Source organism: Lutra lutra, chromosome 15 (assembly GCF_902655055.1).
Source record: "Lutra lutra chromosome 15, mLutLut1.2, whole genome shotgun sequence".
NCBI classification, from domain to species: Eukaryota; Metazoa; Chordata; class Mammalia; order Carnivora; family Mustelidae; genus Lutra; species Lutra lutra.
Window position 1 is genome coordinate 37,714,509 of NC_062292.1, and position 25,640 is coordinate 37,740,148.

General features: G+C 46.1%; 1 protein-coding gene across 5 annotated transcripts; it reads left to right on the forward strand.

Moving 5' to 3' along the window:
• Positions 1 to 4,333: 4,333 nt before the first annotated feature.
• On the forward strand, positions 4,334 to 24,912 carry LHX9 (LIM homeobox 9). 5 transcript variants are annotated; one of them, XM_047705769.1, is made up of 8 exons: positions 4,334 to 4,421; positions 4,515 to 4,619; positions 4,862 to 4,932; positions 10,073 to 10,191; positions 12,164 to 12,366; positions 13,497 to 13,852; positions 19,811 to 20,013; positions 21,270 to 21,961. In XM_047705769.1, exons 3-8 carry the CDS (start codon positions 4,905 to 4,907, stop codon positions 21,525 to 21,527), a joined length of 1,167 nt encoding a protein of 388 aa, XP_047561725.1. In that variant the 5' UTR covers positions 4,334 to 4,421; positions 4,515 to 4,619; positions 4,862 to 4,904; the 3' UTR covers positions 21,528 to 21,961. The 5 variants fall into 5 exon arrangements, with proteins under 5 accessions (XP_047561725.1, XP_047561726.1, XP_047561727.1 ...); XM_047705770.1 differs by lacking the exons at positions 4,334 to 4,421; positions 4,515 to 4,619; positions 4,862 to 4,932 and adding an exon at positions 9,520 to 9,731; XM_047705771.1 differs by lacking the exons at positions 4,334 to 4,421; positions 4,515 to 4,619; positions 4,862 to 4,932; positions 21,270 to 21,961 and adding an exon at positions 24,211 to 24,912 and having other exon boundaries at positions 9,520 to 10,191.
• The last annotated feature ends 728 nt before the right edge of the window (positions 24,913 to 25,640 follow it).

The window sequence follows — 25,640 nt, forward strand, 5'->3', positions numbered from 1 at the left end:
ATCTGTTCTCTCAATAAAAACTCTAAATCATTCTGACTTGGAGGTCAGGCCGCTTAAAATGCCTCTGATTAGACCATTCTCACTTCTCTCCCCCACAGCTTCCTTCTCCATGTCTTATGACACTTCCCAGGCAAATCTATCTTAGGACATTTTATCATCTTTATACCCATTCCATTCATTGCAGTGATACCTCTGGGCATCAGTATCCAACCTGGGTTAGGGGCTCACAGGGACTATTGTTCCTACACTTTCTCCCCTGCTTCCTTCTGAGGATAAAGGCCCCAGAAAGCCTTTTCCTTGCCAGTGGAGGCTGTTCAGTAAAATGAGGCTGTTGCCCATTGTCGCTCTGCCCAGAGCTAACCTTCAGCCTTTTCTCCCAACAGAATCTGAAAGGTTCTCAAACATCTCAGGGGTCTTCCTTACTCTCTGCCCGTGGCCTCAATAAGTTTTAGAGATTTGAGACAACCAAAAGATTCTGGTACCTTCTCACATACTCAATTTAAAGTAAAAGCTATTCTAAACTGTGAAGTAAGTGAAAAGCCCAGTAAGGCTCTGATTTTCCCCTTGATTGTGATTCATGTTGTTATTTGTATGTCAAATATTAAATTGTTTCCCCCAATTTTTGCCATTTTAGTGCCCCAATTTTGCTAGTCCTACCACTGTGGTGCCCTAAGCAACCCCGTTGGTGGACCCTGTGAGGTGTGGGCAGCTGCCTTGGATATTAAAAACAAAACAAAACAAAACAAAAAAACCTGTCTTCGTGGCCTGGTGTTGTCCTCTCTAGAAATCGTTTTGAGGAGGTGAATAGGGGAAGGGGGTCAACATTATGATTGTGGAGGCAGTTAGACTTTCCAGACAGGTTTATGGACTCCTGGGAGCCAATTTCCTCTCTATCCTCAGGTCAAGAAGCAGCCAGATAGTTCAATGTTTTCCACTAGATTTAAAGATTACTAAGGCCATTTTCTGGGTGAGGGCTGGATGGTACTTTCTTCAGCGGTCCCAAGAGGGAGAAGAGAAAGAAATGGAGCCTGTAAAGGTCATCTGTCTGGAGGAAAAAGAGAGAGGAAAGAAAGTTCATTCTGAAAAGGGGCCCCGATTTAAGGCAGAGTTTTGAGAAAGCCCCTTGACAGAAGGAAATAACTTATGGGATTCCTCCTTCCTAGAGGCAGCTTTTTCCTCCTCCTAGTGCACTTCCTGAGGTAGGGAACTGGCCCAAGATAAAGGACTCCATGTCCCATCCCAGATGATACTCCTGTGGGACTCTTCCTAGCAGAACTTGAAGCCTTGTGGGCAGCAGCATAGGAGCCGCTGTTGGGGGGTGGGGGGTGCTCTTACTCTCTCCCACCTCTGGAGCTGGGGAGCCAAGGCCTGAAGTTCTCTGCTGTGGTTCTGTGGAGATGCTTGTGAACCACACATCAGGGGTGGCGGTGGGTCGGTGCTCCCACATGAAACACAATATGGCCACATAAACGGACCTCACTGCAAGAGCTTCAAGCTATATTGTATTCACACATTGTAAAGTAAAAATTCAGGTTTCTTATTGGGTGTGTGTATACAAACACATGTGGATCCTGAGAAATAGAAACTTCCCAGCTTAAATCAACCCTGGTGCTGCTCCACTTTCATGGTTTCTGGAGACTCCTGTTGCAAGTCACCATAAATCAAGGGGCACTGATTTCTAGATTGTTTCCAACACAGAAAGACCCAGTGGAAACTGGGGAAGCTTCTTATGGGGTTTCCCCGGGTGGAGGATGGGCATCGATTCCTGAAGCACTGGTGCGCTTCTCTTCTCTGGGGAAAGGGCCCTGTCCTGGCAGTCCTCGCTGCAGGTGGATTGCAATGCACACTTCCCTCTCTTCAGAAGACACACTGGCCCGGTTGATTTTGCAGCGCAAGGAAGAGAAGGAATCCCCTCCTTGAAACTTGGAACTCCCAGCCCTGGTGTGTTTGGATAAGAAGGACCCAAGAGAAGGGGGAATGCTACTGGGCCCTGCTCAAACCTTTGTTCCACTTCAGTGCCCCTTATCCACGGCATTTGCAAAGTCCATTTCGCACACCCGTTTCCACTGCCAGAAATCAGTCCAGCTTCAATGAACCTCCAGACAAAGCTAGGGAAGCGGGCTCACTACCAGGCAAAAGACAATCAGCGCACTGCTTTCCTGCGAGCACTTTGAGACCTCACAGTTGGTGGCTAGCCCAGAAAGAACCTCCCCCTCCACTCCAGACCAACACCTGCCATTTCATCTTCTCTACATTGGACCAGAGGCTTGAGTTCCTGGATGTCTGCTCATATTGGAAGATTTAAAAGTCGGTGCTATTTTTCACCATCCTGCAACAATTAAAAGGTACTTCCGGGTGCCAAAACTATCCTCTCTCCTCAAAAACAAAGAAAAAAAAAGTAATATGTTCAAGTGTGTGTGCGTGTGTGTAAGGGGGAGGGGATTGTCAAGACCCTCTTGCACGCCTCTGTGAGAACTTGATTTCTAACAAAAGGTTGGAGAGGAACCTACAGATATCTTTACCTAAACGTTGAGTCATTACTGGGACTCCCCGCCTACCAAGGGTCTCTGGATGCCCTGTTGCGTGTCTGACAGAGCACCCTGGGCGCTGAGAGCAGAGTGACCCTGGTCTCTACAAATAGTTTCAAGTTTGGGCTCATGACACAAAATCTCCAGAACTCATGGCCCCCTGTGTTTTGAGACTGCGTGTAAAAAAGAGTGTAAACCGGGGGAATCATAGGCTGTAGAGGCGCGACCATATCTTCCCATTCGAAATTTGTGCCAAAGTGTGAGTTCCTCCGTGCGCTTCAATGTGCGCGCACCTCGCGCGCGCGTGTGGAAGGAATGCCTTTGTTTGTTTGTTTTATTTTGTTCAAATACCTAAAACGGTTCGTGACCCCAAAGAGGATAAAAACGTCTGCTTCGGACAAGAGTGAATGAAAGCACCTAAGCGCTGCCGTCGGTATTGCCGTCCATCTGTGCGATGGCCTCGCTGGCGAGCATAGAAGCTAAACCTAAGGGGCTTGTCCCCTCCCTGGCTGCGAAAACGGACCGACACATAGGGGTTCTCCAGGAGAGAAAGAGCTAAGGAAGCCAGAACGGGAAGGGGAGGGCCGTGAGGGGATAGGTGGTAAACTAGTGGAACTAGTCGGCTGGTGGGACTGGCTGGTGAAGCCAAGTGTCCGGGTGGAACGAGGGTCTCTATCCTGGGTGCTCAGAGCCACATTCGGGATTTGGAATGGAAAGAGAAAGACTGAGGGCTTGGATTCGTGGTTCCCGCTGGTTCCCTTGCCACCCCTAAACTGGGTGGCGGAGCTTGCGGGGCTGGTTAAGAGGTGCACTGCCCCGCGCCCCGCTCGGCGCAGCCCCAGGCGCCCCCCCATCCCACGCTGGTTCCTCAGGAGGCTGGTAGGAGCGCGGGCGCCCCAGCCCTCGGCGCCCTCAGCCCACGCACCGCAGAGGAACAGCTCAGGTGGCACAGCGGGGAGGGGCGGAGAGGGAGGGCCGCCGCCGCACCCGGACTAGCATCCCGGAGCCGCCAATCTCGCGGCTCACACCCCCTTCCCGCTTCCGCGCAGGAGCCTCCCAGCAATCCCCCGCCCCCCATCTCCGACTGCGAGGAGAGCTCTGGATGGGGGAGTGAGTAAATAATTGGCCAGAGGCCCGGCTTCCCGGTTCTCGCTCTGCTTCCCTGCGGCCTGACTGCGCCCGGGGCTGCTGGGGCGACGCAGCCCCTCGGGAACCTGAGACCAGGTAACCTGGCCCCCGCCCCGTCCCGGGTCTGGGTGTCTGTCTGTGTTCCCGAGAATGCTCATCTCCCAAGGTCTGAGTCGGTGTTCTCCCGGTTAATCGCCATCCCCACCTCCTAGCAGGAGCCGGTGGGGGAGACACCTCCAGCCCCCGCGCTGACCCGTCTGGGAACGCCGCGGTGGCGCGCGGAGTGCATCCCGAAGTGCTGGGTTCCTGGCGCCTTGCCCGGGAGCGCCGAGAGTGAAGGACCGGGAGGGGAAGGCGGGGATGTGCGGGGGAGCAATCAATGGCTTAGCCCAGCTTCCCGCAGGAGCTACCGCCCATTGGCGGTCTACGCAGGCACCAGCTGGCGGCAGCATCTTTTAGGTACAAGCTCCAGGAAGGCAAAGGCCGGCTGGGGGGCCGGGAGCCCAGGGCGCGCCGCGGGACCCCAGCACCCCCGCTGCGCCCAAGCCTCAAGATGTTCTGGGCTTTATGAGGTTCAGTTACGGCCGAATCCTCCATTAACACCTCCCCTGATTATTGAGAGGCTGGAAGGGCTGAACGCAGTCTCAGAGCGCGTCTCCGCGCACCAGCCCACGTCTGTGCCCTCTGCCCACCCCTTCCTCCTCCTCCCGATTTGGAAGCGTAAACTGAAAATAAAAGACAGGTGGAAGGAGCTGCGGGTCAGAGGTGAGGGATTCGGGTCAATTCTGAGAGAGAGAGAGAGAGAGAGAGAGAGAGAGATTGATTTCCATCCAACGGTTTATTTATTTGGATTAACAGAGGAACCCTCGGCAACACCTGGAGACCAGCCCTCACCTCTGGCCGCCGCCCCCCGCCCTCCCTTGCCGAGGACCGGGTTCTTGGGGAAAACGTCTGGACCTCAAGGTAAGATCCCACGCGGGTTGTCTCGTCGGAGCGGTTTTCTGGCCTGGGCGTGCGCCCGGACGGCCGGGCACCCCAAGAGCGTCTCAAGCGCTAGCGGAGACAGGCTGGGCTTCATTCGAAGCCGCCCAGGCTCCGAGTTTGCGGCGGGAGGAGCAGTTCGGACGCGCCCCAGCGGGGTGGTAGGAGGCGCCGGGGGCCCCGGGCCCGCATCGCCCCGCTGAAGCGCGGCTTTTCTCTGCCAGTGCGGCCACCATTACGGCGTGACCAGCTCCTTTTGCTCTAAGAATGCTGAACGGCACCACTTTAGAGGCAGGTGAGTTACACGCCAGGTTCCTTCTCATTTCCTCTGCCCTTTTTCTTGGGCTGGTGTGCACATTGGTGTGTGTGTGTGTGTGTGTGTGTGTGCGCACACGCGTGTGCGCGCCTTCATTGGGTGAAAGAAAGAGGTGTGTGTGTGTGTGTGTGTGTGTGTGTGTGTGTGTGTTAGAAATTACACCGCGCTTCGAAGGCTCTAAAAATGCAGTCTCGTTCAGTCTCCTGCCAGGATTCCTGGAAGCTGCGTTTCCCTCCTTTTGCCTTTCTCTTGAATGTCTTTGACTTCTTTGAGGATGGAGAGGGGGAGGTGGAGGTCATCGTGCAGCGGAGCCGAGAGTTGTCCGCAGCGTGAGGGATGCGCCCTGGATCCTCGGTGGTGCTGCTGGGGGCGTCTCCCCACTGGAAGGGATGGTGGGGGGCAGGGCTGACACGGTTTCTCACCTGTGCAGGGCTTAACTGGAAACTGGCTTCCCCCGCATTTTTTGTTCTATGCAAACCCCGCGCAGCCATTCCTGCGCGCGACCTCAGAGGACGCTGTGCGGGACGTCTCCCTTTATTCCTCAGGCGGCTGAGGGCCCACAGCGCAGCAAATGTCAGGTAAAGGGGCTTCGGATTTCGGATGTGGCAACCGCCCCCCCCCCCCAAGAAATCAGGGAGCACGGAGAACAGAGATTTGAAGGGAGCAAGCGACAGTCGGGTGGCTTTAAGGGTACAGAGATGTGCTTGGGTCAGGGCGCGCGGAAAGGTAAGGCCCTGGGGCGCTAGCGGCGCGCAGTCGGGGCGGGGCCCCGAGTCTCCCCTCCGTGCAGGAGGGCTCTTCCCGCCCCAGCTCCGCTCGCATCCGTCCCGCTCCCATCTGTCTGGAGGGAGGCCCTCCCAGCAGGACTGAATCAGAGATGCGCCCGGGCGGCAGTGCCAGTCTGGACCTCTTTGAACATAGAGATTCCCTATGCCCACCCATTAGAGAAAGGCCTGGCGGCTCCGGGCCATCCGCTCACCTCGTGCCCAATGGAGCCAGGAAGACCAAGACTGAACGCTCGGTTCCCAGCCCCAGATGACGTCAAGTTCGCCGAGCCCTGGGGTGCTCACGACAGTGCCAAAAGCCAGACACTGCTTCAAGAGCTGCATCTTTCCCCAACCATTTTAACAGGGTCAGGAGGAAGGACGACCTCTGCCCTTTGTAGGGCAAACCGGGGGTACAGGACCTTGACTTCCAAAAGTCAGATATAAAGAGAACTTAGTTGCGAGTGCTCTCAAGAGATGGGTCTGCTGGATTATTTTCCTCTCTGGAAAAGCCTCTTCTTCCCCCTGGGTAAAGCCATGCATTCCCTTTATTTCCCCTCTCCTGCCCTCTGGGGAGTTTTTCAGGGCCAGAGCTTGGGACAAACTTGCCTCCTTCGTGGAGATTCCAGGACCTTGAACCATCAATCCCCTACTACTCTGCCCAGCTAGGAACCAGGCTCCAGCTTTTCTGAAAGCGGCAACTGTAGCCAGATGGATGGATCGCAGAGCAAAGAAGATAATGGATTGTGTGTGCCCAGTTGTGAGGAGGGTTGCCGCCGGCCAGGGTTCTGCCCCACCGCTCTGAATTGAGCTTTGAGTTTAGGGAGGAGCGTTGAGATCCTACTATGGGCCACAGAGGAGGGGAGAGCCCCTTGCACTTGTCCCATTTAGAGAGGCAGAGCCCCAGGAAATGAACCAGGGAGCACTCCCACTTTTATAGAGCACTCTGGGCTATTCTGAGGGACACCGGTCTCCAGTACCTCTTCTCCAGAGGTGAAAGAAGACAGAGCTACAAAGATGCTCTCCTTAAAGTGCTCACTGCCCTTCCTGAGTGAGGTGGGCCCTCTTGGGTAAACTTTTGGGGCTCCAAGACAAAAAGGATAGCCCAGATTACACATCCAATTCTTGGAATATCTCCTCCCCATCATGGGCATCCTCTTTAAGGAACAGCGAGAGGAGGCAGAGCTGGGCAGGTGGGGAGCAATTTCTGCAAAACTAGAAAGGACCTCCCAAACTCCAGCAGCACCCCCTAGCTTTCTGCAAACTTCCTGCTTTGGCTGAGAAAGAAGACTGCTGGCAGTATACTTCTTTATGGAAAGTAGCAACACCCACTGGGTGCGGGAACTTACAACCTGAGTTTTATAAGAAAAAGCAGGAATAGCCGAGATCCAACCCCAAAGCTGACTGTAGAAGGTGCTCTGCGCTGCCTGTACCTGATAGACGGTTAACAAATACTTGTGGAACAGATGAATGGATGAAGGATGGTTTACAGGACTTCTGTGATTGGCTTCCTTGGAGTCTTCACAGAACTCTGCATCTTCCTGGAGTTGTTTGTTAAATTTTCACTTCATTAAATCTCCAAAGTTTGTCTCTTACGAGAACAGGGTTATGTTCTTGGGTTCTTTGTTGTTTTGGCTGAGGAGAACCAAAATTCAACAGCAGCCAAACCCAGTTCCAACACCCCCATTTGGTAGGCAGTTGACGGGGGAGAGTGGTAGTTTAGTCTAGAAATGAGACAAAGCACGTCCCTGGATTGAGGTCCCAAATTTACATTTTCCTTGGAGCTTCCTTGGGTTAACTGACTGATTTTCTTCTCAGAGTCTCTCCTCTTTCTCCTCCTCCTCCTCCTCCTTCTCCTTAGGGTCTGAGTCCATTTAGCTGCTGACTTGTGGGAAGGCAATCTGCCCCTTTGTGAGAGGACCTGCTGTCTCTGAAAGGGTTGCTGCTCCCAGCCCCTCCTTGGGGCCCTTCGTTTGTGCACGTGGGTTTGAAAAGCTCATTGATTTCCATCCAAAGGGGCTAATTACATTACTTACAGTAAATAGCAGCCCTGCTGTCCGGTAGGGCTGCCAAAGTGAGGGGGGGGAGGTCTCCAGCTTAGTTCACTTGATTGGCTTCGTTTTTGTGTGAAATTGTGTTTTATGATCTGTATTCTGGCACCCGGAGGACTGTAACAGCGTCCAGTCTGCGAATAACATTATTTTTGACCCTGAGAAAAGAGCAAGGGGAAGCAGTGGAGTCTTGGGTTTCATGGAAGAGGTGACTCCAGCAGCTTCAGAAGGCAATGCTTTGGGACAGGAAGTCAGACTGCTGCACAAGTAGTTTCTTTCCTCCCTGCATTCTTGTCTGCCTTTCCTTCCTCCCTCCCTCCTTTTCGCCTCCCTTCCTTATCCTCCTTCCTTATCCCTCCCTCTCTCCCTCCCTTTCTTCTTCCTTCCTTCCTTCCCATTTCATTCTCATTCTCTTATTTCTTCCCTTCCCCTTTTATTCTTCCTTCGTCCTTCCCTCCTCTTTCTCTTCCTCCTCTCTTTCTTCATCTTTTCAGCTTTGACCACTGTTCCCCTAGAGAGAAGCAAGTCTGCCACTAGGATACTCCTCTGAGGTATCCAGGATGTGTCGAGACATGAGCCTTTCCTGGGAGAGCCGATGGTGGGGAGTGGTGGCAAACAGGGCAGGCAGGAGGAAGGAAAGAAGGGGAGAGTAGCCCTGGCTTTCTCCTTTCTCTGGTTAAAGCTGGGTTGGTTCCTGCCGCTGCTCTATGCTTCGGGCCCCTAGGGGGCTTCTGCTGGTTTGAATGAATCGACAATATCTGAGTATTGTGGACACTTTTTAATAGGGCCAAGGAGGGGCCATCGCTAGCGGGAACAGAGGGAGACAGAACAATCCCGCCTCTTGTGAGGCTCAGGTCTGCCATTCTGCTTGTCAGCTCTCACCTTCCCCTCCTCCGCAGCAAGGAGCCCCTTTCACATCCTCCTGAATGTGCGGCGCATCCAGTTTTACAAGTCCCCTGTCCTGCCAGGATGGTGGGAACAGCACGCAGTAGGCCGTGCACCTAGTCCTGCAGGGGTCCTCCCACAGAGGCTCACATGCAGAAGTTTCAAGTGGGATACTAGAATCACCAGCTGTTTACCTTCAAACCTGAACTGGGGTAAAAGATATCTCATCCTGTGTCATGGTTCAGTGGAGGACTCCCCCTCCATGCCCTGTCCTCTACTTTCATTTTTCAAACAAAACCTTTTTGCCAAAAGTAAACTTCAGAATCTTTTTCACTTTGGGTGATGTTCCAGGCCCTGGTAGGGTGGAGGGCCTCTAGGGGAGGTGAGGTGGCCTGCTTCTAAAAAGTGAGTTGAGGAAGAGGGGAAGGGAGGAATATCTGTTTAACATTAGCTTATTTGGGGCCCCCTGTAAGTTAGGGATCATAAAGTCCACAAGGAGGAAACCCAAAGTTTGGAGCTGACATCCTGTATGCCTTGAGCTGGGGTCTGATCTTGAACTTGGATCAAATAGGCCCGTTTTCTGCCTCCTGCACCAGGGCGGGGACAATAAGGTCTCCTTCTCCTCTTTTAAAACATGATTACTGAGAACTCTTGGAAGGGTGTGTGTGTGTGTGTTGGGGAAGTAAATGCCCCCTCCTACTAACCCCCCCTTTGGCCCCCTCCCCTTTGTAATGTTTGTCCCTGCTTGCCCATCACCAGGGGGTTGAGAGGAGTATGACAGGTCTTTGTTGTCTGAATAAAAATCCGTGGCAGCTCCAGGGAGAGAACTCCTCCTACTAAATTATCAAAAATGGGCTGGCTTTAGTCTCTTAACAAATTGGACACAGCTACGGCAGGAGCAGTCCCCAACCCAACCTACAGGCACTGGGACTTGCAAGCAGCCAGGGACCGCTGAAAATAGCACTTCTTTTTCTTTCTTTGTGTTCAAAACTATTTTCTTTCTTCACCAGATTTTGTTTTCCTCCCTCCGCTGCAGTTGTTTCCCATTAGTAACTCGATCTCTTGGTCTCTCGGAGCAGTAAGATTCGCCTTCTTCGCCTCCTTCCCCCTCCGCCCCTGTTTGTTTGTTTTCTGCACATCTCCTTCAGGGAGCCGCTGGGGTTTCCCCCCCCTTCTTTTTCCTTCTTCCTTTTTTTTTTTTCTTTTCCAAGCAGACCAATTTCCACTCTGTCTGCCTCTTTCTTCTTCCCTCTCTTCCTCTTGCCCTCCGTCCCCGAGCGTCTCTGCACTCCTCCAACACGCAGCTCTACGCCGTCCCTTCTGCTGCTTCCCTCGGATGAGCTGAGAGCCGCGGGCGTGTGTATATGGAAATAGTGGGGTGCCGAGCAGAAGACAACTCGTGTCCTTTCCGTCCCCCAGCCATGCTCTTCCACGGGATCTCCGGAGGCCACATCCAAGGCATCATGGAGGAGATGGAGCGCAGATCTAAGACCGAGGCCCGCCTGGCCAAAGGCGCTCAGCTCAACGGCCGCGATGCGGTAAGGAAGGGCCCCTCGGCGGCGGTAGCCTGGCGCCCCTGCGCGCTTTGCGAAACCGAGCCTCCATTCCCTGGCTTGCCGAGCTGAGGATGGAGGGTCCTAGAGACGTCCTTTCCAGGCCGGCGGGCGGGTTTTCTCCGGTCTGACTGCCTGCGGGGCTAGGAAAACCCCCTTTCTGACTTGAAATGTCTCTGCAACCGAGACCCCGAGCTCGCCACTCTCTGCCGCAGCTGCTCCCGGCAGAGCAGGGAGGGCCAGGAGTGAGAGGATGGGGATGTCCTCTTCTGCAGATCTCAAACTCCGGTCTCCGGGCGCCTCCCGGGCGAGGATCGCGGCAGGGAGGGCGAACTGGGTGCGGGCAATGCGCGGAGGCGCGCGCGGCCGTGGCGTCCCAGCCGAGCGGCAGCCCAGGTGGCTCTAGTCTGGGTGTGACGACAGGGTATTTGGAGAGATCTCAGACTCGACTGGGCTGGAGCGTCCCGGGACGCTCGGAGCTTGGCACTGCCTAACCCCGCGATTTTCGGGGTTTCGGGCAGCCGGACCCGGCCCCTCTAGCGAAACAGGACTGCGTTCAACTTCCCGGCCCGGCGGGTGTAACGGGTAGGGGGAAATCTAATAAAAATCCGGAGGAGCGGGGCACCTAGTCTAAGCGCGAGAACTTTCTAACCCTTAAACGATGTAACCAGCTACCACTGTTACTACTATTCATATTAATAAAAGTCACGTCCAATTAATAAAGAAAACCAATTGATAATCTATGTGCTTCCCTTTCCCTCTAACGAGCCGGAGGGGGGAAAACTACAGAAGTCTCCGGAAATGATTTCAGCCAAACAGAGATGTGTAGATCCTTCGGCATCACACCGGGCATTGTAACGCAAACCAACCCGGTAGACTGCCCCGGGCGGTCAGCGGTATTTTGGGTTCCACCAAGGAGCCGAGTTGGTGGAGGTTTCCACATTTGCAACACAAATGCAGTGTGGAGGGCCCCAGGTCTGAGGAAAAGGAAGAAACTTTACTTTTCCAGGCCCGCCAAAGTTTTGTGGGGGAAGTCCAACCCATTTCTGCTAGTCTTGAGGAGAAAGGACCAGTGGTTACTCTCTTCTTTTTCTTTTTCCTTGTTGTGGCTATCCTGTTTAAAGCCAAAAAGCAACCCAAACCCGAATCTCGTGGCGAGGCTGTGCACGTCACTGTGAGGTTTCCTCATCTTCAGCCCGGTCGGTGGATAAGCGCGCGGAAAGCTTAACCTGGGCACCAAACAGATTTTCAGGACACAGGTCTCCCCGCTATGTTAGTAATGGGGAAAGGGGGACTGTGCAGAAGGGACTGGACAACAGACTCTTCCTGGGAACAGGCACCAATATTTAGAGGACCAATATCCCTGAAAATTAAAGAACAGCCAAATATACCCCGGTCAAAACAGTGTCGACCACAGGTATCATAATCTCTTCCTTCCTTTTAAGTTAACGCTGCATATAAGAATTTAGAGCAATGGAATGGTTTCAAAACAACCTGTGTTCGTTCAAATCTCCTTTCCATTCCCAGGTAAAAATTTCCGTTGTTTTATTTTGTGTGCGTTGAAAGCCACAATTTTTAGCATGTATATTCAACTTTGGGAGCATCCGGCAAACAATACTCAATGCGCTCCGAGCCTTTTTAAAAGAGGCTCGAGGTGGACGGCTTGTCTTTAAGGTTTTAAAAGAGGGTGGAGATGGCCAGCCTGTCTTAGGTTAATAGTCCCGGGAGAACGCGAACGCGGGGTTCAGGCAGACACTGCAGAAAGGGAATGACTTGCAGAAGGAATAACCGCTAACTTTTCCTCGACGCCGTTTGCCTTTGCGCTGTGGCCCCTGACCCTTGCCGCTCTCCCCAGACGACTGGAATTCGCGCTGCGGGGTGGGAACTCCGGGTTGTGCGTGCGCGCCGCGCCGGGTCCTCGCTCCGTCCTCAGCGGTGCGATGTGCTTGCCTTGCAGGTCATGCCCCCGCTGAGCCCGGAGAAGCCTGCTCTGTGCGCCGGCTGCGGGGGCAAGATCTCGGACAGGTACTACCTGCTGGCTGTGGACAAACAGTGGCACCTGAGGTGCCTGAAGTGCTGTGAATGTAAGCTGGCCCTCGAGTCCGAGCTCACCTGCTTCGCCAAGGACGGTAGCATTTACTGCAAGGAGGATTACTACAGGTATCCCCGTCCCCATCCCTTACGCCCCGGTACACCTGGCGGGGCCACCTACCCCAGCCCGGGAGCCTCCTCTCCGTCCCCCACCCTTCGCCCCTTCCGGGTACGGTTATCAGTCCCGAGACCGGGGAAGTCCACTGCACACGCCTTCAAGCTGAGCCACCCCGAGAAGGGCGGTGAGGATGGGTGTGAGGAACACCAAGTTCAAGAGCTACCAGTGACTATCACCCACTCCCGGCACTTTCACAGCTCAGTAGAGGGAATCTGGAGACTAAAGCGGTTTTTTTTTTTTTTTCCCCTTTTTTTCCGTTTACTGCGAACTGGGCGAGACCGCACCTTGGAACTGAACTGATGTCCTGGGCGGCGGGGACCGGGTGTTAGGTTTTCGTGAGGGTGGCGGGAGACCACGTAAATGACCATGAAAAGGAATAATCGCCGTTGGTGAAACCCAAGCCACTCAGTTCTGATTTCCCCTTGCTGCTAGTTAGAACCATGCGGGCTAGCCTGGAGAGTAAACTCCAGGGATGTTTTTTGGTGCTTCCCAGCAATTTTTTTTCTGGAGTGGGAAAGAGAACTATGTGCAAGTGACCTAGCTCTGCTCTCAACCAAAGGGAGAGAGGCGATTAAAAAAGAATTCGAATTCTTCTGCAAAAGCGTCTGTCTGAATGATTTCATACAGTCACACATCCCTAAATGATAATAATACCACCCTTCGGAGAATGTTTTATAACAGATGAAACCCTCTCCTTGGCATTGCAATTAAATATTCTTTACATAGCGTTTGAGTTAGCTAGTACGGGTTTGTTTGATTGTTGGGTTTTTTTTTTTTCCTTTTTTGGCTTTAGTTTGTTTTTTAAGTCTTAACTTTACAGAGAAGGAAACTGAATATGTTACCCTATTCTTCTCATTTTAATATAAGTGTTCTTTGTCCTGGTTCACCAGAACAGGTCAATGAGAAAATAAATTTAATGACCAAATGGACCAGCGTCCTCTTCTCCCAGAGCCCTCTTCTCCTGGAGCCCTCCTAGGTGTCAGTCTAGGACCACTGCTGACCAAACCCCAGGTGTCATGGGTGGGAAATGGCCTGCCTTTGCCTCACCCTGCTCCCTGACCTGACTTTTTTTTTTTTCCAGAAGGTTCTCTGTGCAGAGATGTGCCCGCTGCCACCTTGGCATCTCCGCCTCTGAGATGGTCATGCGCGCCCGAGACTCTGTCTATCACCTGAGCTGTTTCACCTGCTCCACTTGCAACAAGACCCTGACCACCGGCGACCATTTCGGCATGAAGGACAGCCTGGTGTACTGCCGCGCCCACTTCGAGACCCTCTTGCAAGGGGAGTATCCACCGCAGTTGAGCTACACCGAGCTGGCAGCCAAGAGCGGCGGCTTGGCCCTGCCTTACTTCAATGGCACTGGCACGGTGCAGAAAGGGCGGCCCCGGAAGCGGAAGAGCCCAGCGCTGGGAGTGGACATCGTCAATTACAACTCAGGTGGGCCCTTACTACTCCCCCCTTCCCCCTTCAGCCCTGGCCTGGGGCTGTCCTGAGAAGGACTCCATAGAGCTCCTTTCCCATTCAAGATCTGGTGGCAAGAGGGGGTTTTGCCTAACATGCCTCTTTCGTCAGTACAACTCCCTTTCCCCCAAAAGAAGGGGAGACAGAGAAGGAGAGAAGAGAGAGAAGGAGAGGGGGAAAGAAGGAGACATGGAGAGGGGAGAGAAAGACCTTTATTTAGGTTGTGGCAGAAAACACGTTCATGACCATGGGGCTGCAATGACTTCCCCCAAACAGGCAGAGCCAAATCCTTGTTGCCCATTAGTTAATGAGCCCATTAGTTTCTGGCTCCCAGTTGGAGCAAAACAGCCCCAGGGCAATTCCTGTGTGGAAGCTAAATTATAGATCCTGGAGGAGGTTTTCCTATATACTGAAGAAAAGGTTTTTCCTATATACTGAAGAAAAAAAAAAAGTCTTCAGAGCCCAGCTCCAGTCTGCCTAGAGAGGGCAGAGACTGTGGTCACCAGCCCAGAGTTAATCAGGAACACAGTTGGCAAGAGTGTTGAAAACCAAATCCCTGTATCTGGGTGAAAAGCAGCTATGGGGGTAGGAATCACTCTCCACAGCTGAGCTGGCCTGCCCCTTCTGTAGGTCAGGCTACTCATCGAACCGGCTCATTCCCTGTATGATAAACCATCCAGACAACCAGACCCTTTGGAAAAATGAAAGAAGCTCCAGGTCAGGCCCACTGAGGAGTCTTAGTTGTGTGACAGGCTGCTCTTCTTAAAGGCCTTCCCTCTTAATTAAAAACAAAATGCAGGCAACAGGCCTGACAACACACTTTCTTCCCTGCTTTGGGAGACACCTATCATTTATCAATCTCTCTCATTCACCGCTTTCTATGGTTGGTAGTCTGCCAGGCTCTCCATCCCCCAGGTGAGGATGGAGTTGGACACTGCAGATTCTATCTTCTTCCAAGTAGGAAGGAAGCTCTTCCTTGAGTTCCAGACACTGGGAAAAGGGGTCTGGAAAGCCCAAGGTTAACATTTGGGAAACTAAGGACTGGTTTCCCATGCCACTCCCAGTCCTGGATGAGAATCTCAGAGGCAGGAGACTCAGGATAGGGAGTCCATTCTATTGGAAGGGACCTTGGGGACCTCCCTGGGGCAACCCCACTCTGATACCATGAGCACCCAGATACCAGCCAAAGCATGGACATCCCAAAACACAGATCTTGATGATTTTTGTCTTCCAGTCCTCAGTGCCTGGTGGGTGGCTGATCCATTCTTGCTCAATGGTAAAGGAACGTTGTCCACTGGGAAAAGTGATCTATCCACGGTCACAGAGCCAGTGTGAACCATTTGGAACTAATAGTCCTGCTCTGAGCTGGGAGTTTTTAGGGGAAGCCTCTCTGAAGAGCGGGCTCTCCCAGCCCTTTGCTCGGTTCCCTCCTGGTGTTCACTGCCGATTTAACCGAGGAGAAGGAATCCCTTCCTGGTCATCGCCGCGGGTGGCACCCACGGAGATTAGGGACCAGGGAGCTCAGTGCCACTGCGCTTGTCCCTAGAGGGTTCATGCCAGGGTCGCTAGACCAAGGGAAAAGAGCCGGCTGGCTCGCTACAGACCCCACCCGGGCGTGTTTTTGTTAGGGCAGCGGGTGCAGCCCCGGGTTTTGCCAACCCCCGGCTGCGGGTCGCGGCCTCGCGCTCGCCCCTGCTGCGCTTCCGCAAGGGCTTTTGGTTCGGGGCCACTTTGCCCAGCGCGCTCATTTCATCCCCTTTGATGCGAGGTCCCCGGAGCAGGACAGGCAGGGCACTAATTGTTCTTTATTAATAGAAGATGACATCGGAATCTCGAAGCGCTCACCAAGGCCCTAATGCCCTAATTAGAGAGAGACAGAGACAGAGACCAAGAGGCCGAGACCCACATAACAAGCCAGTCCTTTGGAGAGAGGGAATCCTTCAGCCCAGAAGGATGGAGATTTCTAGCCATGCGGCAGCAATACTAATTTTTGTGCTAATTTATTTAATCTAACTAGCTAAATTTGATTTTGTCTTGGGTATTTATGTTAGAAGGATCTGGGGAACTTTTCTAAGAACAGTAGAATTTAGTATCCCCTACTTTTAGAGCAGGCACATTTATTTCTTAAAAAAAGAAAGAAAGAAAGAAAGAAAGAAAGAAAGAAAGAAAGAAAGAAAGAAAAAGAAAATCTCCTTCCACTTAGGTCCTTAGTTTGCAGATTAGTGCTGCCGTCAAGGTTTATTGAGAAAGGTGATGCTGTTTTGCTCCTGCCGGAGGAAAGGGTTGTTGAGGCCTCCCTATCCTTAGTTTGTAGATCACACCACTTCAGACTGGATGCTTTTTAATTAGCATCCACCCCATCCTTTCTGGACTTTTCCTAGAGATACAAATGAAGAGTATATACTTCTTTAAAATCAGATGAAAATAATTTTGAGAAATTGGGTTAAAGGTACATGACCAGAAATCAACCTCGCTATTTAAAAAAAAAAAAAAACAAACAACAACCAAACTTTATGACTCTAATGTCAGTTTGTTACAAAACTAGCAAAAGAAAAGCTTCGGCAAATTTAAAACATGTTAAACAGTAGAAAGTAAAATGCGCCCCCAGTTTTAACTCATTATTTTAGCTTTCTCTGGATCTTACATTGCCATCTCTGCTGAAATGTAAACTAGTCTCAGAAAGAGTAACATTTACACAAAACAAATATAATTTATACATTTGTATATTTTTAAAAACATTTACAGAAAAGACATCCAGAGAAGATGTGAAACTTGGTAAAGATAACTTAGTGCTTGACATCTGGCAAATGCCTTTTAATGAAAATATTCCTAATTTAGTTTATACTTCCTTGTGCAGATTCCCAGCAGATATTTTAGAAAGATACAGTTTATTTGGAATGTTGGATTGAAATGCAGCCCTCCAGGGGTTGTCTAGGATAGGATAGGCAGCTGTTATTTGGGTAATTTGGCATTAATGTAGAGACTACATCTTTGCTAGTTTTAAAAATCTCCCTTCCTTAGGTTTTTCTACGATTCCAAACTTCTAAAGCTCCTGAGGTTGTTAAATTAGCCTGGCACTGACCCCTAGTGGTCTCCCAGGGATCAGTTAGTTCTCAGAAGGTTACACACCTTCAGAACAGAAACTCATTCTAGTATAGGTGACCACTTCCTAAGCGACTGGAAAATGAAATATTTAGACCTCTCACTGACTTTATAATGCCAGATGTGTACTTACAAGTGTATGGTTAAAGCAGTTTGAAGAGTGTTATCATTTCATCTCATAATTCAGGGGGAAAAACACATATAGCTTTCAAAGTAGACCCAGGGGAAACACAATCACTTGCAAGTTTATATAATGCATTTGTTGTTAAACACAAACAATTTAGGATAATGCACTGAGTTACTCTGTGGAAGAAACAGATTGCTCTTTTAAGTTGAATAGTATGATGATACTGTCACAGGAAAAACACACAGTATATCTCTTTAATAAAGGGCTAACAATCTCTTTATACACTGGATTGTGGTCTATGTGAAAACAAGTCCCATTATTACATTTAATGAACTAAAATTATCTGCTGAGTTTTTAATCAGCAATAATGAATAGAGAACGCATACTCAGAAAAGAAGTTTAATCAAACTATTCTATAATTGTTTTTCATAAACTTCATTTTAAAGACTAATGAAGTACATAGTGAGGTTAGGAATCATACTCATCTCTAAGAAATATTATCCTGGGGTGGGGTAATAGCTAAGGGCATTATTTAAACACCGAGTTAAGTCTTCTATCCCAAGTGTAATCAATTTGATGTGCTGTTCAGGAAGTTACATGGTACTCACATATAATAGGAATGAAATTGTATTTGAAGAAGCCTCCAATGACTGAATTGTGCCTCTCTGACCATTTTGTTGTGGGCACATTTATAATCTGGTTGTGAAATATAGCTCAGTTTATTGGAGATAAGTGTAGTTTTATCATAGGTCATAAGATGCTGTTTCATTCGAGGATTGGAAAGTACAGTTTTGTAGAATATTTGAACCCAACACATCCCCACTGGGCTAAAATAGTATAAAATGTAAAGTACATTCTTTCTCTTATCTCTGAGTACATGTTACTCTTCTGATGCAGTTTAAGGAGTCTATGTTCAACATTTATATGTATATATCAACCTTGGATTCCATTTGAGTTGACTTGATTTTTCATTAATAGTCACTCAATTTTATTGATGAGCAAAGATTCCAAATCTGGGTAAAATGCTTTTGAGTCCTGGCCCTGTACTTGACTTAGGGGACCCAAAAGTGAATGTTACATAATCTTTCCCTCATCCTCCCTTTTACCACATGTGCCCTCCTACTTATGTACCTTATGGAAATATAAACAAAGGAGACATTAATTCATGCTTAATGTAATGTCTTCTTACGTTAGAGAGAATTTCTCATTAAATGGATTTTGTGATGAAATCTGAGCACCTCTTGGTTGATGACCAAAACTACTGTTTCTGTATATATGCTGACTTACTAAAAATAAGTTTTAGAACATAATTCTAACCAGATCATAGCAGACAAATAATAATCTGGCAGAAGAGCTAGTATTAAGAAATGCCTTACTTTCTTCAGATTCAGGTTTTGTCTGCCCCCCACCAAGTGACATGATCAGGTTGATTTTATATATTCTATTATATTGTACTAAAATGTAGGATGATCAGATCTGAAAATGCATCATGTTAATAACTGAAGTAAGGATTTATTTATTTATTTATTTTTGAAGTCAGGGTTTGAAGAAAAAAAATGCCATGCCCTGTAACTTGAAAAGTTCTCTGAATCAGTCAATATTTAGGGAGAAATTTCATTTTGTAATCCTATTTTCTTTGCAGAGCTAGTAGGTTATCAGAAATGGCCTTTTAAATGTGCAACTTCACATCCTGGGAGGATGACTTTCAGGTTGGTTTCAAAGGCTGGGTTGCTTTGCCCTCAATGCTGAGCAGGGTTCTGCAGGAGAGAGATGTCACCCTCTTTCTGCCAGGCCGGCTAGGGGGCACAGCTCAAATGCCACTCACACATCTACTGCAGAAAGGGCCAAGATCTGAGCTGAGACATAAGCGCCATCAGTGTCTCTGAACTGTGAGCTGTGGGGAGTGCTTCAGGCATGAACTGAGTGAAGAGAAGTCTGGGCTCATTCTCTTTCAGAAATATTTATTAAAATAACTCCAAGGGAAAAGTGTTTTCTTCCTGGGATTGCCCAGTGTTAACCAGTTATAGCTAAAACCCCTCCAAAATAATAGTCTTAGGATTACATAGGAAATGTACAAGTTCTTATCTTGTAAATTCTTCCTTTTCTCCAGCCACTTTCTACCTTTTTCCTGATTGCGAAGACTCTAGGAATATCAGGAAAAAACTAAAAATTGGGAATTGACTTTAGGTTCTTCCTTAGTTGGTGGGCTCTCAAAAACTCTCAGATTTGAGAAAGCTGAAATTACTCATTTGCATATCCCTCATGGTAAAGAACAGTGCCTTCAGACAGTATGTTTCATTTCACAGAGAGACAAAGTACAGAGTCTCTAAAAACTGTGTGTGTGTGTGTGGAAGGGCAGGTGCCGATATGCATGAACACATTAGAGCTTTTCCTTTTCACTCTCAGATGATTCTTTCACACTTAGGACTTACTTGTCTTCCAGAGCTTTCTAGCAACCATTATGCAAAAGAGAGGATTTATCTAATACTTTTCTATTACGTAAACTTTGGTTGTGTCCATATTAAGAGACTGGTTTGACTGACGTTGGCAATTAACCTCTTTGTTTGGTCTAGATACCATTTGTAACTTGGGGGACAGCCTTTCCCCTGGTTGCTTTATTATCATGACATTATACAGCCTGCCACCACTGCCCCTAATGCCTGACTTGACACTGAGCACTTGCTCGTTTGCTGTCACCACAACAGGTTGTAATGAGAACGAGGCAGACCACTTGGACCGGGATCAGCAGCCTTACCCACCCTCGCAGAAGACCAAGCGCATGCGAACCTCCTTCAAGCACCACCAGCTCCGGACCATGAAATCCTACTTCGCCATCAACCACAACCCAGATGCCAAGGATCTCAAGCAGCTTGCTCAGAAAACAGGCCTCACCAAAAGAGTTTTGCAGGTAAGAAACCTCCATCCTTGGCTGTGTATACCTCTCCCTTATCCTTGCCAGCAAAAAGAGTTCTCTTCCCGGTTTAGAGCAATACAGATATTTCCTGTACTGCTTTTCGTTAGTTTACCTTAGTTATCTCCCTAGAGTGTAGGCAGAAATTTTGCAGGGGCTTCCTGGAGGGTGTCCCAAGACAGACCCAGGATCTTTTAAAGTGCACCCACCTTCTCTCTGTAGATGAAGAGATGGGGCTACCAAAGCCAGCACAGCTTGCCTCACTGCTCTGTAATGTGGCTGATCTTATTTGTACGCGTTGTGGCTTTAGAGAGTTCCATTCACACTAGGCTCAGTACAGAGTTGAAGGGGGGACCTGCTGGGGCTTTTGTATTTCAGCAAACTCTTGGCAGCCTCACTCACAGGCCGGGACCTTCCAAACGCAGATCAACCCCCACCCTTTTTTTTTTCAACTCCTGAAAAGCCACAACTACAGATAGTGTCTCAGCAACCAACTGTAGCAAGTATTTTCCCATTTTAGTAAACCATATCTCCAAACTAAACTTTGAGGGTTAGATGTGCTGTCCAATTGTTTTCCTGAACTCACAATGGTAGGAATATACAATTAACGAAATTGTGGGTTGCTGTGGGTCACCTGTGATCCTCTGCTACTTCTTAGTGACAAATTGTACACACTTAAAATTCCACCAACCAGTTTCTGGCTGCTTGTGTTCTGTGGCCCTGGGTTTTTTATACGCAAAGACTACTTACCATGTGTCAGACTCAAGGATAGCTTGAAATCTGCTTCAATGATATTCATTTCATACGAGTCATTCTTACTTTGCAAAACTTTCAGTGATCCTGTCCCTCCCCCATTCTCAAAAGATAACAAACAGTAAGGAATCAGGATATTTTTCTCCTTTATCTCTGTGCCTTCATTTCCAGGGTATCTCCACTTAAGTATCAGTTGTCCCGAGTAGTACTTGTTAATGCTGGGGGGATATATGCACTTGAGAGAGTATCTGTAGCATTACTCGAATTACTCTATTCTAAAAGAAGGCCCCCTCCAAAAAAATCCTCCTCTCCCAAGAAAAATAAACAATTTAAAAAGAAAACATACATTCAAAAAAAAAAAAAGAAAGAAAAGCAAGCAAGAACAAAAAATAAATAAATAAAAGAGAGAGAGAGAAGAGAAAAAAAGGAAAGAAAGAGGAAAAAAAAAAAGAAGTATAAAATAAACATCGGTAAAGAAATCAATTGGGATTGGTTTGCAGGTTTGGTTCCAAAACGCACGAGCCAAATTCAGAAGGAACCTTTTGCGGCAGGAGAATGGGGGTGTTGATAAAGCTGATGGCACGTCGCTTCCGGCCCCGCCCTCAGCAGACAGCGGCGCTCTTACTCCACCCGGCACTGCGACCACTTTAACAGACCTGACCAATCCCACTATCTCTGTAGTGACATCCGTGACCTCTAACATGGACAGCCACGAATCCGGAAGCCCCTCACAAACTACCTTAACGAACCTTTTCTAACATTGGTTTTTTTTTTTTCCTAATTCTTCCTCTTCTTTTATTATTCTAATTATTATTATTTTATTATTTACAATACTTTTTTTTTTTTCTAACCCACAAGATATTTGGGAAATAAAAACAACAGCTTCGTGTTATTAGCATCTGCAGCCACTTGGCAAATGAGTTTACAGTATTGTCTTCTTTACAAAGTGCTTTTTTTTTTCTTTGTCTACGAAGTGTATTTGTTTTGTTTTGTTTTGTTTTTTAATTAGATCTTTTAAGTTGGTAAGGGGAGTTTTTGAATTATTCTAATAAGTGCCTCTTAAAATTGTATGTTACTTATTTCCAGAATCTCGAAGGAAAAAAAGTGGTATTATGATGGGTAAATAATTATATTCCCAGTTAAATGATTAGGGTAATAAATAATCAGATAATTAAAGTCATTTTTTAAATCTTGGGATTGTATGTGTATTTATGGAATTTTGAAAACTTCACACTGTTTTCTTTAATTTTAAAACTGAAAAAAATGTTTTGATTATTCTTTTTTCTTACAAATGGGGAATATGATAAAACAAAACATTATCTATAGCAGCTCCAAATACTAAAGATTAATTAGGTGGGAAATCTGTTCCAAGGATATGACTTTTCCTTCTTTTAGGGATATACATCCCAGCAAAACCTGTTAGTTTGTTACTTGTTTCTCAACATTTGGAAAATACTTATACTCCCTCTGTATCTATGAAAATTCCATATAAAGTTTGAAATTCTTTACTTTTAACTGAAAGCTAAAAATGATAGTTGTAAAACCATTGTTTCTAAATTAATTTTTTTCCTAGGGAAAATGGAAATAAGCAAAATATAATTTTTTAAGAAGTTAAAAAATCAGCATAATTTAATTGATAGATCTATTAATTGGCTTCAGCTGTACCATGATATTGTATCTGGCATTCTATATGAATAATGTTTTTTGGGTTTTTTTTTTAAAACCTTAGTAGACTAGTATCAACAACAAGAAATCTTTGTTTTGTTTTGCTTTATTTTACTTCAGCATAGGTTGATATATTTGTCAGAAAAAAAGACTTTTCTGACATTACAGATTTAAAGTTATTAGTCTTAAAGTAGATAAACTCAGAAGCCTTGTGGATGCTGATCTGAATATATTTCCTAGTTTACAGTAGCATTTTTTTTTCTTTTAATTTAAGCTAAAATCTTAATGGTCTGGGCAGTGGTGAATGTTCATCTATATGCTTCTGTTGTAGTTAAATACCAATTAGATTGTGGATTTCCTAAAAAAATAAATAAATAAAAAAGAAGTCAAGATATATGTCTTGCTTTAGTGGATTGTTAAGAATAACTTTGCACATATTCTCCACTTTTTGGACCCCTTAAATCTCCTTCGGTGGTCAAAGTGGCTATTTAATAGATTTTAAAGGTGTCCTTCTGGCTGTATAAATGTGTGGTTACATATTGACAGTTCACTGCCCACATTAAAGTGCATTATTGTAACTTTTGCTCAGGGTCTTTAGAAAATTAGCACAGAAAGTAGCTTATTTTTTAAAAAAAAAAAGATGGTGGAAGATAAGTTAACACTGTAACAGAAGAAAGGTGTGATTGCCATTATATATTTAGCAAGTGTGGTTATCATCTTATATGGAGCTTAAATCTTGACTTTTCATATTTCTATTACATTTTGGGCATTTACCACTAACCAGACCAAACAACCTTGGTAAGGCTGAGATCTTATTAATACACTTTTACAGGTAAAATATTGATACTTATAAATTTTGTTCTTTGACAGAACAATGTATGGTACTATAGATCTACTTTATTAAGTAGACTAATTATAACTCAGTTCTCCTATGTGCCTTATGATATAACTTGGAAGTAAGTTTGTGAAAAATCAGGATATATGTGTTGTTTGTTAAATTAACTGTTTTAAGCCCTTTTGACACCTCACTAGTTTTGTACTGTTTTACCTCTTATTTCCGAAACTCTTTTTATGGTGTATCCTGTTAGAGGGGACAAACATGTCATAGAAAGCAGTTGTGCACTCTTTCAAATATAGTTGATAAATTCAATAATCTTATATATTGAGCTTCGTGTTTATAGTACAGTAAGTGGTCTAGCAAAATTGTCCATGTTTCTTTGTTTATTGATAAATGCATTGTATAGAAACTATTTCCCCTAAATATTTATGGACCAAACAATTGTGATATATCCTATTAAATTTGTGTGAATAAACCGTTTTGAATCTAAGGAGTTTTATTTCCCATCAGTTTTATTTAAGGTTTAATTGTACTAGTGTGTTTCCAGTATCTGTATGTAAAAGTTATTAAAATGGTAATACAAAAAATTTTTAAATATTCAAACATACAAATCGTTTTCAGATTTCCAAGCTTCTGATTCATTTTAAATGTACACACCATTGCATATGCAATGTAATTCAACTTAGAATTGCCTTTAAATATATTTTCTTATAATAAAAAGTAATGCCCCACCGATTTGACTCCGCCCAATTTTTAGAATTAAAAACAAGATCATTAGCAGATAAAGTAATTGCATGAAAAGAAACTTAACTATGATTAAGATTTAATATTAGATCTATTGAGCACAAATGGATATTTGTAAATCAAAATAGAAATTGCAGACCCCTAAAAGCCAAGTTGCTCTGTAGTTAATAAATTGTCACTATGATTTTTTTCAGGGAGAACAAATCTTGGGGCATTACAGCCAAACATCCCGACGTTTGAAAATTCCCTAAAGTATTAAAAGAAGGGGAAAAGTTTGATCGGAAATCCACTGCAGTGAAGACAAAGACAATATTAGGTTATGATAATCATACATTTTAAAATCTATTGAGCCAAAAAAAAAGAGAGAGAGAGAGAGAGAGAGAGAGACTTAAATGTCATTTACTGAATGTTAACAAAAATTCTGTTCTTTATGGTATCTAACACAAATGGAGGCTTAAAGTTATGTGGTTTAAAACAAAATTAGATAAGCCGTGTATAAACCAGAGAGCAGCCTGGCGGTAATATGCCCACCCCATATTTGAAGAAAATTATTATTGCTAAAAAAAAAAAAAAAAACCCACACATTTGTCAAGCACAGTAATTGTAAAATAAAGTCCAAAAACATCCATTTCACTTGCTTGCTAATGTGTACTAGTCCTATCTGTTCATGGCATTTTCTAATTGTAAATTTAAAGAAAGCTATCACTCCTTTGAGAGTATAGGATCAAAACCCAGTAATTTTAGTATTATTGTTTATTCCTTCCTTTTTAAACAGAAATCTCTGCATGCACTTTTACATCTGTCACTTCTAGTGTACATCTCTGTATGATGACTTATCTTTGCTGTTTCTTGTATGATAAATAGCTTTCATTAATAAACATTTTATTTGATGCAAACATAGTTAACTTTATGTTAAATACACACTGTTGAAATTCCTTTTGAACACTGTCTTAAGAGGCAGCACGTACATTTCCAACTTGTGATACTTAGGGAAAAAAAGTCCAAACAATCTAATGAAGCGAAGTTCTGGTAGTCTAGGATAAAAGGACTTACTTGGTTTTTAACTTTTCATGATTTTTTGTTTGTTGTATTCAATCGACCCATGTATTAAAAATTAAAAAAAAAAAAGCAAACACAAGTTACAACAAAAAATAAAACTTAGAGTAAACTATGCTATAAAATTTCAGCAATGTTTTTAGATTATTAGGGTAAAATTTATAGATCCTCTGTAAGTTTACATGTTTGCTATGCAATGAGCAAATTTATTGAAGTATACAAATATATCCTGAACTATGAAGAGATCCAATCTTTGCATAGTTCAAATTACATATGATATTACAAACAAAGGAGCAAGTGGAAAGAAAAACAAATATGTAAGAATGAGGTTTTTTTAATTGTTAAAGGGAATATTTGAAGAAAGAATTTTTTAACAATTCTTATTTAGCTGTATATCCAAAGCATATGTTAAACAAATTAACATATAACTTTCCAGAAAATTTTTCATTATGATTAAATTTTTATTATATACAAATGAACCCTATGTAAATGATGTAACTTTTATGAATGACAGACATTAAATATTTCACTTACATGTATTCTCAGAACTTTGAATGTTTTCTTAAAT